Source organism: Montipora capricornis, chromosome 3 (assembly GCF_036669925.1).
Source record: "Montipora capricornis isolate CH-2021 chromosome 3, ASM3666992v2, whole genome shotgun sequence".
In the NCBI taxonomy this organism is placed as follows: domain Eukaryota; kingdom Metazoa; phylum Cnidaria; class Anthozoa; order Scleractinia; family Acroporidae; genus Montipora; species Montipora capricornis.
Genome location: NC_090885.1, coordinates 64,120,564 through 64,135,495, shown reverse-complemented (window position 1 = coordinate 64,135,495; position 14,932 = coordinate 64,120,564). Strand labels below are relative to the sequence as shown.

Here is a 14,932-nt window from a genome sequence, read left to right as displayed (position 1 = left end):
ATTTCAATAGTAGCGATCATTTCCGAGAAGGAGACAGGCCCACAAAGCTATAACAATACAGAAACTTCCAAGAGACTGATCACTCACTTAAAATGCAGCAAAACAATCATTCTTACCTTCTGTAAGGGAGCTTTTACTCATAACAGAGCGAAGTAATTATCACCACGCCAGGACACACTTTTTTTGAATCAAGGAATGCTCTTTTTGACCAGCGGGTTTAACCGAGAAGAAGATAGATATTTCATGTATGGGTAATTATATTGTCCCGGACAACACCAGCGTGAAAGCGAGCGTGATATGGGCTAATCGATATCACGGAAATTTGAGCGCTACAACTGTTTTATAATTCAACACATTGATAACAAATGAAATACTCCGAACTTGTAACATTTGTGAAGCCCCTCCGATCCGTCATTTTCACATTCTCCTGCGAAATCTACATCTATCGCCGAATAGAGGTACCGACATCTATCGAGAGCTTTATGGCCATATTTGGGCAGTCTATCAATGTTTTGAATTATAATTAACAATTATTCGCCGAAGGCGAAGTGAATATTGGTGAATATTTACCGAGGCGTAGTCGAGGTAAACATTTCCCAACATTTACTGAGCCTGAGGCGAATAATTGTTTTACTGTAATTTTCAGCGGTGAATATCAAGAAAATGCAAAACAACGGGCTAAAGCAAGATAAAAAGGCCCAAAAAGTGCTTGATTGTCTTAGCAGCCGCGCCTCCAGCAATAAAACGTGCCTTGGTCGGTATTTCAGTAGCATCAATTGGTCTGTTGTCACCAGTCAGCCTACCTGTGAGGAAAAACTCCAGTTCTTTAACGAAGTGATTGAAATCGGCAAGAGTAATATCATGCCAGAGAGAACGATCAAAGTCTACCCAAAGGACGCCCTTGGATGTCGGTCAAGCTGAAGGAGCTAATACGCCTGCGCCAGCAAGCTTTTCACGCCAATAAGTCAGGCCTGATGTACAAGTACTACCGTAATGCAGTAAATAAAGAAAGGAAACGGTGTAAAGCAAAGTATTACACTTCTAAGGTGGAAGATGTTAGAGGTGTCAATTCGCGCCAGTGGTGAAAGGAAGTGAATGAGCTCAGTGGATCAAAAAGGCAAAATTCGTCACTATTTTCTTTCCTCAATGTTCCTGAAAACAACAACTTGTCTCCAACAGAAGTTGCTAATTCCATAAACCATGCATTACTGGAGCCACTTCAACCTTACATGCCCATCGAGAGGGAGCGTGTGGCCCTACATTTGCCCCAAGAAGAGAATCCGGAGTTTCGAGAGGTGTCTGTGCGAAGAGTGTACAGAAACCTGCTTCACCTGAATAAGCATAAAGCTCCGGGCCCGGATGGCCTTTCCAACTGGGTGTTGAAGGAGTACGCCGAAATCCTAGTTACTCCCGTTCAAAACATCCTGAACACCTCATACAATGAGCAAAAACTACCCTCAATGTGGAAAATTGCAGATGTCACCCCCCTGCCCAAGGTGAAGCAAGTCACCGACCCAAAAAAGGAACTGCGTCCAATCTCTCTCACGTCTACCTCTCGAAAATATCTGAGGACTTTATTGTTTCTGATTACATAAAACCTGCCCCAGAGAGCCTAGTTGACTCCAACCAGTTTGGTACCATATCTGGTTCTTCAACCGTGTTGGCACTCATTAGTATGATTCATAAGTGGCTCGAAGCAACGGATGGTAACGGTGCTTCTGTACGTGTCCTCCTCTTTGATTATCGAAAGGCCTTTGACCTCATAGACCACAAGATTGGTCAACAAATTGAAGCAGGTCAAGTGTAATCAAGTAGGTCATTGACTTCCTTTCAGGAAGATCTCAAAGAGTTAAACTTGGAAAGGACTGCCTTTCAGAGTGGGGCACAGTGCCGTCTGGAGTGCCACAGGGGACAAAGTTGGGTCCCTGGCTTTTTCTTTTGATGATTAATGACTTGAGTGTCCCAAGTATCTTCAACATGTGGAAATATTTTCATGACACTACGGTATCAGAGAGCATACCTAAAGGACAACAGAGCAGGTAACAAGAAGCAGTAGATGCAATCTACGATTGGTCCAAGGAAATTTTGTTCCAGCTTAATGGCGAGAAGACTAAAGAGTTAACTCTCTAGGGTTTGCATACACGGAACTCCTATCAAACAAATACAGAACATTAAGCTACTCGGCTTGACAATCAATGATACGCTAACTGGAACGACCATATAGAAGAACTTGTTAAAAAAGCGTCTAAGAAACTGTTCTTTCTTATTCAACTTAAACGTGCGCATGTTCCTACTTCAGATCTTGTAACATATTTTGCGCATGTATTAGGTCTTTACTAGATACGCTTGTCCTGTTTTCCATTAGTCTACCGAAGTATCTACAAGTCGAGCTCGAAAGAGTGCAAAGGAGGGCCCTATCAGGAGGGCCCTTTTCCCAGAGTGCACTACTCGGACGCCCTTCAGTTAGCAGGGCTTGAGTCCATCAGGGCCCAACAGGAAAAATTAACAGAACACCTGTTTAAGTCTATTGTTAATGATCCACGTAGTAAGATTACCAGCCTCCTGCCTCCCTCAGTTTCTAGGTCATATGAGCTGAGAGGGCAGAGGAGGTTTGCCACGCCTCTTGTAAAGACAAGCAGATTTGGAAATTCATTCATCGTTAAGATGCGAGGGAAGCATTTAAGTAATTTCTAAGAGTAGTCGCTTTGTAATTTTACAATAGTAGTAGTTATAAATCATTTCTTATATTTCTTACTTGTAAAGAGTCGCAATTCAGTTTTTCAACTGCACTGTTTTTCTTAATAAACACATGCGCCGTAGCATTCACTCTCTCCGAGACTTGTCACGCTCGACCGCCATTATGGAAATATCGGTAAGTTGAAGAATTCTGCATATATTTTGCATTAAATCAAGTTTATCAAAAGCAAATGCTATCTTTATCTAAAGCAAATTCCCCACTGCCTTCGACCTTTCGTTTCCGCCCTGAGTTGATGCGTTTACCGCCATGTCCGATTCCTCGGCTAGACGCCATTTTGAATTTGTGATGGTTAGTAACTTCAAAAAGTCAGGTTGACTTTTTCAAGTTTCGATCAGCTACACGAGCATGCGCAGACAGTGACAGTGTCCCTTTGAGAGTTCTTAAACTGAAGCTAAGAAATCTTTGCTTTAATAAAAAAAACTTTAGGATCTCGTCTTTCCCTTTGATGAGCAACAAGATAAGGATTTAAGTTAAGATTTACGTCTATGGTTTATTTTGCATTTCATGATCCTCAAGCAACTTTCGTAAAGTGAAGTACATGTGATGGAAGTGTACACATGGCCTTTAACTTAACAGAATCTGACTCCATGGAAAGTTGATTGACTAAGGCAACGAGTTTTTCCGCCAGGAACACTTTGATATGAAGCAATTTGTTGCTTACGATGTATTTGCCGAAAATAGTTTGAGTTTGGCTCGACTTAAGAGTGTTGTATCGGTCGTTGATATTTTCCAGTCGACTTCCTCTCTAGAAAGACCGACAGTATCGCTTTAACAAAACGCACAGCTCACTGGCAAATAACGGTTCCTTCGGATCGATTTAACTCATGGGATACACATGGGTAGCTCGTGAATAGGCGCTTTTCTGCCCCCTTTTCTTCACTCTAGGTTAAGACTTAACAGTGTTTTTCGTCATTTCCTTTTCCCCATATAAGCCATGTAAATTGTCCATTACGATGCCAGCCGAGTCTTTCTACAAGACATTTTACGCTGCCTGTGGTTCAAGAGGCTCGTTGCTTAAAAAGTTGTTGTTTTCGAGCCGAATCTATGAAGACTATTTTGAAAACACATAAAAGGACACTGCCACAGTTTAAACTGGTAGGACACAAAATACATAGTGTTTAGAGATATAAACAATATTCTAATTTTCAACGCGGCTTAGAAAAGGCTAAACGCATAACACGGGGAGGCAGCGTCCAATGAAAGCTAACAATGATCAAACTGAAGCTTTCTTAAATTTACGAAGGGCAATATCATTATTATGGTCGGCCATTTGTTTCAAAATTATGACACGATATACGTGCGTTTTTTTCCCACGTATACTTGCCATCTTTCCTGCTCTGTGAGTTTTTTTCCCTATGTATGTGACTATTTTCTTCTCATGCGTCCGTTCCACGCAAACATACGCCTAACAAACAAGCATCTATATGCGTACAACACGACCAATATATAGGCAAACATATATTACAAACAAACATGTTCATATGGGATCATTCCCGTCATGTGAAATCAGGTAAATCGCATCGTATTCCGGTGAAACTCCAGCTAAGGTAACGATATTTCATACCGCGAGGTCGGCGACTTCTAGGAGAAACTGTTGCCAATCCCCTGATAGAGCAAATAGAAGTGCACGATGCAGCTACAATTGCCAGCAACTCCCATCTGCTTAATAAGGTCCGTAGCTGTATTATCAGGCTTTCAAGAACCAGAATTCTCGCAGTATTTCCTGCCTCACCTCGATCCAAGGAATCGAGCAATCCACGAACTGAATCGATCGTAACCTGGAGTCGTACGATTAAGTTTTCTGCCATGTTTTGGTTAGTATTTAAGAAGTAACGTTCACAGTCTCTCAAGAGACAATCCACGGATTCCAACAAATCCGTTGTTGGGGAGCCAACAGCCACTACTACTGTGTGTGCAATGAATAAGAAACAAGCCTTGCTCGAAATTAACGGGGCCATTGCGGCCACGCTTGATTCAAACTGAAGTTACTTTTCAGCTCTATCATACACGAAGTGGTATATTTCTGACGGTGTAATTCGATGCCTCTTATACGACGACCTGCTATGATCCCATATGAACATGTTTGTTTGTAATATATGTTTGCCTATATATTGGTCGTGTTGTACGCATATAGATGCTTGTTTGTTAGGCGTATGTTTGCGTGCAACGGACGCATGAGAAGAAAACAGTCACATACATAGGGAAAAAAACTCACAGAGCAGGAAAGATGGCAAGTATACGTGGCAAAAAAACGCACGTATATCTTGTCATAATTTTCAAACAAATGGCCGACCATGCATTATCGCCAAAGAGCTAAAAAACTCTAAAACATAATGCATTAAAGAGCCACCCAACTACTTTAAGATGACGGCTCCTCAAATGTCATATGATTTTGATAGTGTGCAAGAAGAAGCTCCTCACTGCTCAATTCTTCCTGGCACACCCAGCAACCGTGTTTTACACTCTCTTTTGAACTATGTTCTTGCCAAGTGCAGGGGCGATGCACCTCTAGTTTGTGTTCATTTGCACTTACAGAACTTCTGAAGCGAAAGACTTTCCAACTGGCTTAGGTTTATAACGCTTTCGTCCAGTATGGACTCTTTTATGTTATCTGCTTCGCAAAAACACTTTCCACAAGCATAGCCAGTGTGTAGCGATAGGGCTTCTCTCCTGTATGCACCCTTTCATGTTTTCTTAAATTATGACTTTGACTAAAACACTTGCCGCATTGTTCGCATTCAAAAGGTTTCTCTCCACTGTGCACTCTTTCATGTGCCCTTAAATTTCCTATTTGACTAAAACACTTGCCGCATTGTTCGCATTCATAAGGTTTCTCTCCACTATGCACTCTTTCATGTGCCCTTAAATTTCCCATTTGACTAAAACACTTGCCGCATTGGTTGCATTGATAAGGTTTCTCTCCAATATGCACTCTTTCATGTATCGTTAAATTTCCTACATGGCTAAAACACTTTCCACAATGTTTGCATTGGTAGGGCTTCTCTCCAGTATGCATTCTTTCATGTTTCCTTAAATGGTCTGCTTTGCTAAAACACTTTCCACATTGTTCGCATTGATAAGGCTTCTCTCCAGTATGCACTCTTTCATGTGCCCTTAAATTTTCCATTTGACTAAAACACTTGCCGCATTGTTCGCATTGATAAGGCTTCTCTCCAGTATGCACTCTTTCATGTTTTCTTAAATGTCCTACATAGATAAAACACTTTCCACATTGTTTGCATTGGTAGGGCTTCTCTCCAGTATGCATTCTTCCATGTCTCCTTAAATACTCTGCTTTTCTAAAACTCTTTCCACATTGTTCGCATTGATAAGGCTTCTCTCCAGTATGCACTCTTTCATGTTTCCCACTCTTTGGACACCAAGAACCCCTGTTGAAAGTACGGTTGTTCCTTTGCTTAACTGATCTTGACATCATTAACAGATTGCGATCTCACTTAGCACTAAAATACAACAGAAAAAGAAGTCATTTTCACCTCCAACGTTCAACCGACAGAATGAATGAATCAACGATGAATGAATCAACGATGAAATGATAAATGAAATGAATCACATATTGAACTGCGGATATGAAATCAAGTGAAGATATGATCCTCGCAGTTCTGAACGCAATTTTAGCAATTGCGTAGGGAAGCCTAAAAAATTCAGGACTTCAACGGGGTTTGAACTCGTGATCTCGCGATACCGGTGCGACGGTACGGCAATATATTGCGATATACCGGTGCGACGGCAGTACACATTTTTCAAACTTAAATATCGGGAATCGGGAACCAATGGAGATATTTCCAAAACGTTAACGGCGTTTTTAATCTTTCCTGGTATTCTATGTGTTAAAACTAAAAATTCAAGGGATAAAAATTTGATCCTAGTAGCAGTTTAAGACTGAGTAGTAAAACAACCAATTGCGAATGCCCATTAACTGCGGAGATTACCTCTTTTGTCTCCAACACTTCAGGCTCGAGTTGTTCAAACGATCGATGGCGCTATCCGCCGGATAAATCATTAACCAGTGGATAAGTCATAGAGAAACCAATTGCGCTATCCAATGAATAGTGATTTATCCGGTTGATAGCGTTATCCACCTTTTAAACAACTGGGGCCTGATATCTACATGCCCCCAAGGGCACAAAATGCTAAAATATATTCCCATGACCTTTCTGCACAGGGCTGTATTATGTACTTATTGACTGGGAGGGAGGGCCGGACGGGAAGATATTTGACCCTTTGTCATGGCGTACGGGCCCACAGGCGGCCAGAGTAGGAGGGTAAAAAATTATAAGGATTTGCATGGGAAGGTTTTTCCCCTTTACGCTAGTCTTTTCACTGTCCGGGTGACCGCGTCCGCTTAATAGAGGTGACCGTTCAACAGTGATCAAATTTACAGTAAAGATGGAAAACAAATTTCGGGAAATTGATACGTGACCCCGTAATAGAGGGTGTTAATGGAGATATTTCTATGGACATAGGACTCGAACCTGGGAATGTTCATTAACCCGTCACCTAACCACTTGACCACAACACCGCCATCTGAATTTTTCAGGCTTCTCTACAAAATTATATTTTATATAAGGAAATTAATTAATAAAGATTACTGTACATAATTCATATACAATCTTTTTTAAAAAACTTATAACTAACAGTTTTAAAAAAGTTTGCTTATAATTGAAAAAAACCTATTTATTTCATCAAAAGGATAAATGCCCTCCCATCAAACACTACATGTGGTGTGTTCCAAGAAATATTCAAATTGATCATTTCTTTTTGACACTAACAATGTGCCCTTAGAAAAAATATTTTTACATTAGAAAACGTTTACTAGTCTTCACGTGAAGTGGCAAGCGTTGAATGTTTCAAAGTTGATCAGCTACCAGGTTTAGTACAATATTCATGTATCTGGTCTGTTTACTCAAATATTAAGGCTCTTTATACGGGTACTATTACATGTGCCACAGCATGCCCAATGGGCTTTGCATTTATAAAAGAAATATGAGAGTCCACTATATCCTTCTTGGTGGATGTTTCATCAAAACCTTGCATCTAAAAACAAGTTTCAAGGCCCTTAGGTGAATGCATTTAATGTCTTCCATCAGGGAAGGGGAGCAGGAGCCCCACATCACAATGATATAGAGAACCATTTTGTTGTTGTATTATACATGTACATGAAGTTGATTTTTTGTAGTATTGGTTTTGGTAAAAATTTCATCTGTCTCAAGACAGCAACTTTCTTAGAGAATGAACTATATGTACATATATTGTTGGCATGTTGTTGCCATGATACATTGTGATCAAAATAATATTAACACCCAGACATTTTGAAGATGATCCATACAGTGTATTTTTAAAATTGTAGTGTTACTTTAATTAATTCATTTCTAATATTTACCTAGATATTAGTGTTTGTGTTAATAATGTAGTAGCTCACATAACCTGCTATTGTTTGGTATTGTAAGCAGCTTCTATTGTTTTTAAGCCCAAGTCATTGTTTGTATGTATTCGTTGAATTCTTGTTATTCTGCTTAAAGTCTCTACTTTTGTGAGGTAAAATAGTTTTTCCACTGAGGACAAGCCATTTAAGTACCTGACTTTTGATGTACTGATGCATACCTTTATTGCTGGGCAGGATATCGAAAGATTGCAGTGATCTGCACTAACATCATAACAATTAAAGCAACTGTCTCATACGTACATGTAGATACCAGCATTGCTGCTGCTGGTGCAATTGCCTTAGCCCCAATTTTTGAAACAATGGATAATGCTATCCACTGGATAAATCACTATCCAGTGGACAAACACTAGCAAAACCAATTGAGTTTTCCACTGGATAGCAATTTATCCACAGGCACCCCACGCTCAGTGTGAGCGTGGACAACAAAAATATAAGGATTTGTATGGGATTCCCGACAAAAGGCTTATAAAGATAATTTTATGAAAAAATTCTTAATTAAAAAGCCTAAACATATTGCTATTGTGGGTAGTTTCCTTCCTGTGTGGTTATTTTCCAGACCCGATTTGAGCCATATTTCAATTTCTCGGTTGTCAACGGTGTAATAAAATCCCAATTCTCAGGAACCACCAATTTGAGTCAAATATTCCTGCATAAAATGTCCTCACCGTCACATTACCACATCAGAATTAATTTACAAAGATTGAACTTTCATCTCAACGCAATAGCAGTCCCGCCAGCGACCTCAGGCGGTAATTTTGCTAAAAAACAGCTTTTGAAAGATGCGCTTTATCACAAGGATGGCCACCACTTTGACCGTTGATAGCAAACTGAGCCTTACTGGGGTGGCAGACCGTAGTTTTGTAAGCCGGAAATTTCTTTATTTCCCTGGGTCCTGACACGACTGCGCAGTCACGTCCAATGGCAGTCACAACTCCTTTGTGTTGACAAAATTTAAAAACCCATTCCCCAAGCCAGGAGGTGTTGAAAGATGCAAGAAGGAAAGCCATAGTGAACAAAATGAGGACAATAACTAAATAATTGTTAGATGAAAGTCGTAGTAATCTTGTGGATTCATGCTGCTTTTACAAGCAAATAGGACTGCATACAAAGTAGAGCTGTAGGCTCTTTGTAACTGTGTTTATCAAGCCTTAACACTAATCATTTTTTCATATAATTATCTTCTTAAGCCTTTTGTTGGGATTCTCATACAAATCCTTATATTTTTGTCTCCCATACTCACAATGAGCTTGGGGTGCCTGTGATTTATCTGGCAGATAGAGCAATGATTTCTTCAAATCATCTTTTTTGAAAATGTTATGGCTATTTCAGTGTCCCTTATCTCTTTAAAAAAATATTTTTCAAAATAAAAAGAAAGCCTTACTTAGCTGGATGCAAAAACTAATACAAATTACAAAACCACTGATTAAATACCCAACTTTAGAGTTTTCTTTTATTGGTCATGTGACCATGGGCGTGGCATGATGACATAATATTTAGGGTAATTGGTTTACAAAAGTTGGAAACTGACGAAAATCATGCAAATTCTCTCAAATTACTTAACCATTACGTCCTTACTAAGTAACACCCCAAAAACAAGTCAGTAGGCCTCTTCCCATGTTGAAATTTGTTTCATTTCTCGCCTGAAGTTAGGTCATAAATTACTTCTTCCAAAAATGAAAAAAAGTTGGGGGATCACCGACTTTGTTTTGTAGAAAAAAATGCAAGGGAAAAATGCCCTAATTTCGATAGATAGGTCATCATAATGGGATGTAGCCTCATTTACTCAGCCATCGAAAACCATAAAAATTATATGTTAGAGTGAAGGTTCCTGTGCATAGAAATATAGGAGTGGGTTTTTTAGATAATTACATGCAACTGTGGATGTTGTAAACAGTAGAGTTAATCCTGAATGAGTGTTTTCACAAGTGCTACCCGTTGTAACTATACGTACTTCCGGAACTCAGGACACAAAGAAAGAAAATGTTAAAAAAAGATAACTTCTTACATTGTAAATTTTTTCATTTCATCATATTTTGCGGTTTGTAAGAGCAGCAAGTGATTCGTGTCTTAAAAAAAGGGGTCACTGATGATCTAAACAAGTAAAATCCATGTGATGTTGCGAAGCTCTTGGAAAATTTAGTTTGTCACAATTTTGCATGACCTGTCGGGGAAGGACTGGAACCCAAGACAGGATCGATCGAGGAAAGGTTTTTGTAAAAAAAAAATTCTCGAGCATAGCAACGAAGTTTCAAGCAGGAGTTATCTTTAGTTGGTTAGTGTTTTGTATCTTATCTCTACATTGCCATCTTTCTCATCTTCTGGAGTGTGGTTTTTGTGAAATATAATCTCTGGCTGTTTCCTCATAGGTACACACTATTCAAGAGGATTAGGAGGAGAATATAATTCTGTTCTATGTTCATGAAAGTAAGGGAAGGTACGTTTTTTTTGGTGGGGGTGGGCCGGGGTATTTTAGACATTTTTTTTTCCAAAAAAGTCGTAGCCCTCCCACTTCCTGGAATGGATTAATACATGACCCTTTAAAAATACCCAAACAAAAGCATCTGACCCTCCCCCACCCCCCCCCCCCCCCTCAACCTATCCAAGACAAAAATAACCAGAAGTGGAAATAACAAACTGGAAGTGTTACTCATATAACCATGTTCACCTCCGCACAAAGTAGTTAATTGCATGGCGTGTGATTGTATGGTGAAAACTTGAAAATGGGCAAGGATGTACGAGGAATAGAAAGAGGGAAATGTGCTTGTGGTGAATGCGAGGATTTCATGAGGTCTGATGGCGCAACTTGTGGCTATTGTGGCTGTTTGTCGACTCCCCATTCTAAAAAGGATGCCCGCTACTCCTCTGACTCAGTTGATGGCACATCGGCTGTGGGAACAAGTGAAAGCACAGGTCCAGAGAAGTGGAAAGATAAAGACCTTGGGTGGTTCCCGAACCCAAAGGGCGAATATAGTGATGTAGTAGATCGAGTTGTCGGTTCAAGTTCGAGTAGCTTAAGTGAATCCTCACCGGAGACTGATTTTATACCAGAACCCCGTGCAGAAATATCGAGATATGGGCGAAAGCGGGCACAGGTCCAGAGAGACAATTATGTTAGTTGGGAGAGGATAGTTTTTTGATAAGTAAATTTTTCGACACCTGTAAAATAATTTAGATTAATCTGGACTGGTAGCTTCGCTTGTATATACAAAATAGAAGTGACATGGAGTTATTTTTTTCCTATTAGCGACCTTTTCCAGCCTCCAGGTCCATTCTCTTTTGGAAATGAACGTGCCATTCTTTAGCCGACCTTGAAATTTCTCCCTGGCGTTTTTGTCACCATAAGATCTTAACTTATGCTTGAAGTAATGCGTGACATAATACAGTCACGTTACCTGCGCAGTAAAAGTTGCGCACAAACAATTAGCGCGAACGTCCTTAATTCAACTAGACCATTGGCTTTACAGCAATTTTTAACGTGTTTAACCCATATAAGTACATGTACTACTGACAGAATACTAACCTTTGAAAATGAGCGCTTTGACTTAAAAACTGTTTATCGTGCCGGTCATTTTGTGATTTGAAAACCATCACGGGCTCCTGGTCATTCAGATCGATTCCTGAAGAACGAGCAGCCATGATTATTTCCGAGAAGGAGACAGGCCCACAAAGTTATAACAATACGAAAACTTCCAAGAGACTGATCTATCACTTAAAATGCAGCAAAACAAACATTCTTACCTTCTTTAAGGGAGCTTTTACTCACAACAGATCGAAATAATTATAACCCCGTCCGGACTCACTTCGTTTGAATCAAGGAATGTTCTTTCTGTCCAGCGGATTTGACAGAGAAGAAGATCTGGATGTCATGTATGGTTAATTATATTGTCCAGGACAAATATGTGTTATCACAGAAATTTGAGCGCTACAATGCAACTGTTTTATTATGCAACACATTTGTGAAGCCACGCCGATCCGTCATTTTCACATTCTCCTGCAAAATCTACATCTATCGCCGAATAGAGAGCTTTATGACCATATTTGGGCAGTGTATCAATGTGTTGAATTATAATTAACAATTATTATTCATTCAAAATATTTCCCCGTTTCTGATTGGTTAAAACCACACGCATAATTCACCATAACCAGCTGCTGTTCACCAAATTTGGAAAGAAACTTCTTCATATTGAATCAATGACGTCAAAAGTGCAGCCCGCTGCAGATTATTGAACCGATGACGTCAAAATGAAGTCAAAAGTGCAGCCCGCTGCAAACTATTGAACCGTTCACCGAAAAAGGCTGGGGACGAGATTGTGTTATTTTTGCTAAGCAGAAAAATGGCTGCGAGTAGGTTTAGAAGTTTGAGCGAAGAAAATATTTTGGATGAATAATAAAGCAATTATTGAATTCGGCTTTCGTAGAATATGAAGAATTCTGCAGATCTCGGAGGATGTTATCCAACCCGGCCTTCGGCCTTGATGGATAACACCATCCTCGACCTGCAGAATTCTTCATATCCTACTCAGCCTCATTCAATAATTGCTAATTATTCGCCGAAGGCGAAGTGAATATTGGTGAATATTTACCGAGACGTACTCGAGGTAAATATTTCCCAATATTTACTGAGCCTGAGGCGAATAATTGTTTTAGTGTAATTTTTTTAGAAGTGAATATCAAGAAAGTGCAAAAGAACGGGCTAAAACAAGATAAAAAGGCACGAAAAGTGTTTGACTGGCTTAGCAGCCGTGCCTCCAAAATGTTATATTCACCGGGTAGCGCGGTGAATATAACACTTTAGTAAAATCCAACTAGTGGTCTATTATCAATGCTGCGTTCTGATTGGTTGAGCTACCAGTAGGCTATTTGTTATAGCCCACTAGTAGCGAAAAGCGCCGGCTTTGAAAACCAAAACAACAATTAAAGTGTAGCTTTAACTAGCGAAAGATGTTTTGTCTCGATATTTTTTTGACCAACTAGTTGGATTTAACTAAAACAATTATTCCTCTCGCCCTCATGGCCTCTGAGTCAATAGCCAATTCGGCCTTCGGCCTCATGGGCTATTGACTCAGAGCAAGAGATTATGAAGGTAAGAGAAGTAATCCCTCATACTGGCCCTATTCCCATCGTAATCCCTCTTAAGTTATTTTTAGATCTCCTGCGAGATCCGGTATTCCCACGAGGGTTAACTGATAGCCAATCACATGTCCTCATTTTTACCAATGTTGACAGCTGAGCGAATTCCCACGCAATGATTCGCGTCGTTCGCGATTTACCATCAAACAAAAATGGCGGAGGATGTTGAGAGGCAATCGTATATATACATTTTGTGGACGAACGTGACTTGTTGACTACAGAGTTAACCGATTACAATGACTTATGTTTTGAAACCTGTATCTTGGAAGGAACGAGTTATGTAACCGACAGGATTTTGTACAGAATGGCAAATGAAAGACTATAGTTGATAAGTACGATCTCTCTGACTTTAATAAACGCATTCTCGGTTTTCGTTGCGAGATTAAAAGATGTTGACTTAATTCTGATACGGTGATAGAGTAGGCAGATAGAGCTCTACAACAGTACAAACATGAAAGGAAAACTTGAATCAAGCGTCCAATAAAACGTTTTGAACCCGTGTTATCGGATTCAAGTGAATTTGCAAAGCAGCACGTATGTTAAATATAGCTGTCTCCTTAAAAAGAGATTTAACACGGTTTCGTATATGGCACAACCTTGAATGTGGTATCATTAAAAACTAGACAATTAAGCGATTTCAGTTATAGATGTTTGAAACCTGTATCTTGAAAGGATCGAGTTTTATAAGCGACAGAATTTTGTAAACATTGGCAATTCGCAGACTACAGTCAACAAGTAATATATCGCTGACTTGGTTAACGCGTTCTTGATTTTCTTCCCGGGATTAAAATATGCATCTTGCATCTTTCAAAATTATTAAACTCGGTTTCGTACATTGGACAGTGTCACTGTAAACAACACAGTTAAGCGATTTGAATGATATATCTTTGCATCTTGTATCTTGAAAGTAACGAGTTTTATAGGCGACAGAATTTTGTACACAATGAAATATCGCGGACTACAGTCACATGTAACATATTCCTGACTTGGTCAACGCGTTCTTGATTTTCTTAGCGGACTTAAACTATGGTGACTTAATTCTATGATATTCATAAAGAAGACAGCTAACGCTTTCAAACAGTACCACACATGACAGGAAAATTTTAATTCACCGTTTTTTAAAGACGTAAGATCGGATTGAAGTCAATTTGCAACGCACGCGTAAAATATAGCTCCCTTTTACAAAATTATTTAACAGGGTTTCCTTCACTAGACAATCGTAAAATTGGTATCAGAGTGAATTATACAGTTAACCGATTTCCATGATATATGATTGCAAACTGTATCTTGACAAAGACGAGTTTTGTAAGCGACAGAATTTTGTAGACGATGAGAAAGTGCGCACTAAAATGGACAAGTAACGCAATGCAACCAAGGTAAACATATTAAATGCATATGTCAAAATTATTTAACACGGTTTGATAGATTGGAAATTCTTCAAATTGGTATCACTGCAAACTAGGCAGTTAAGCAATTCCAAGGATGTATGTTTGAAACCTGTATCTTGCAGACAATGAATTTTATCAGGCCATGAAACTCAATTTTGAAAACGGAGAGTGGCATCGTACAAAATTTGTTGC

The 14,932-nt window shown here is 39.5% G+C and overlaps 1 protein-coding gene across 1 annotated transcript in view; it reads right to left on the bottom strand.

The window, feature by feature from the left end:
- Positions 1-12,048, bottom strand: part of LOC138043708 (zinc finger protein 420-like) — a 25,569-nt gene extending 13,521 nt beyond the window's left edge. The window contains exons 1-3 of the mRNA XM_068890117.1: positions 11,961-12,048; positions 11,743-11,839; positions 5,413-6,219 (exon numbers count right to left, since the gene is read on the bottom strand). Coding sequence (XP_068746218.1) covers positions 5,413-6,194 — 782 coding nt within the window. The 5' untranslated portion in view covers positions 6,195-6,219; positions 11,743-11,839; positions 11,961-12,048. The remainder of the gene's footprint in view (positions 1-5,412; positions 6,220-11,742; positions 11,840-11,960) is intronic.
- Between the last annotated feature and the right edge of the window lie 2,884 nt (positions 12,049-14,932).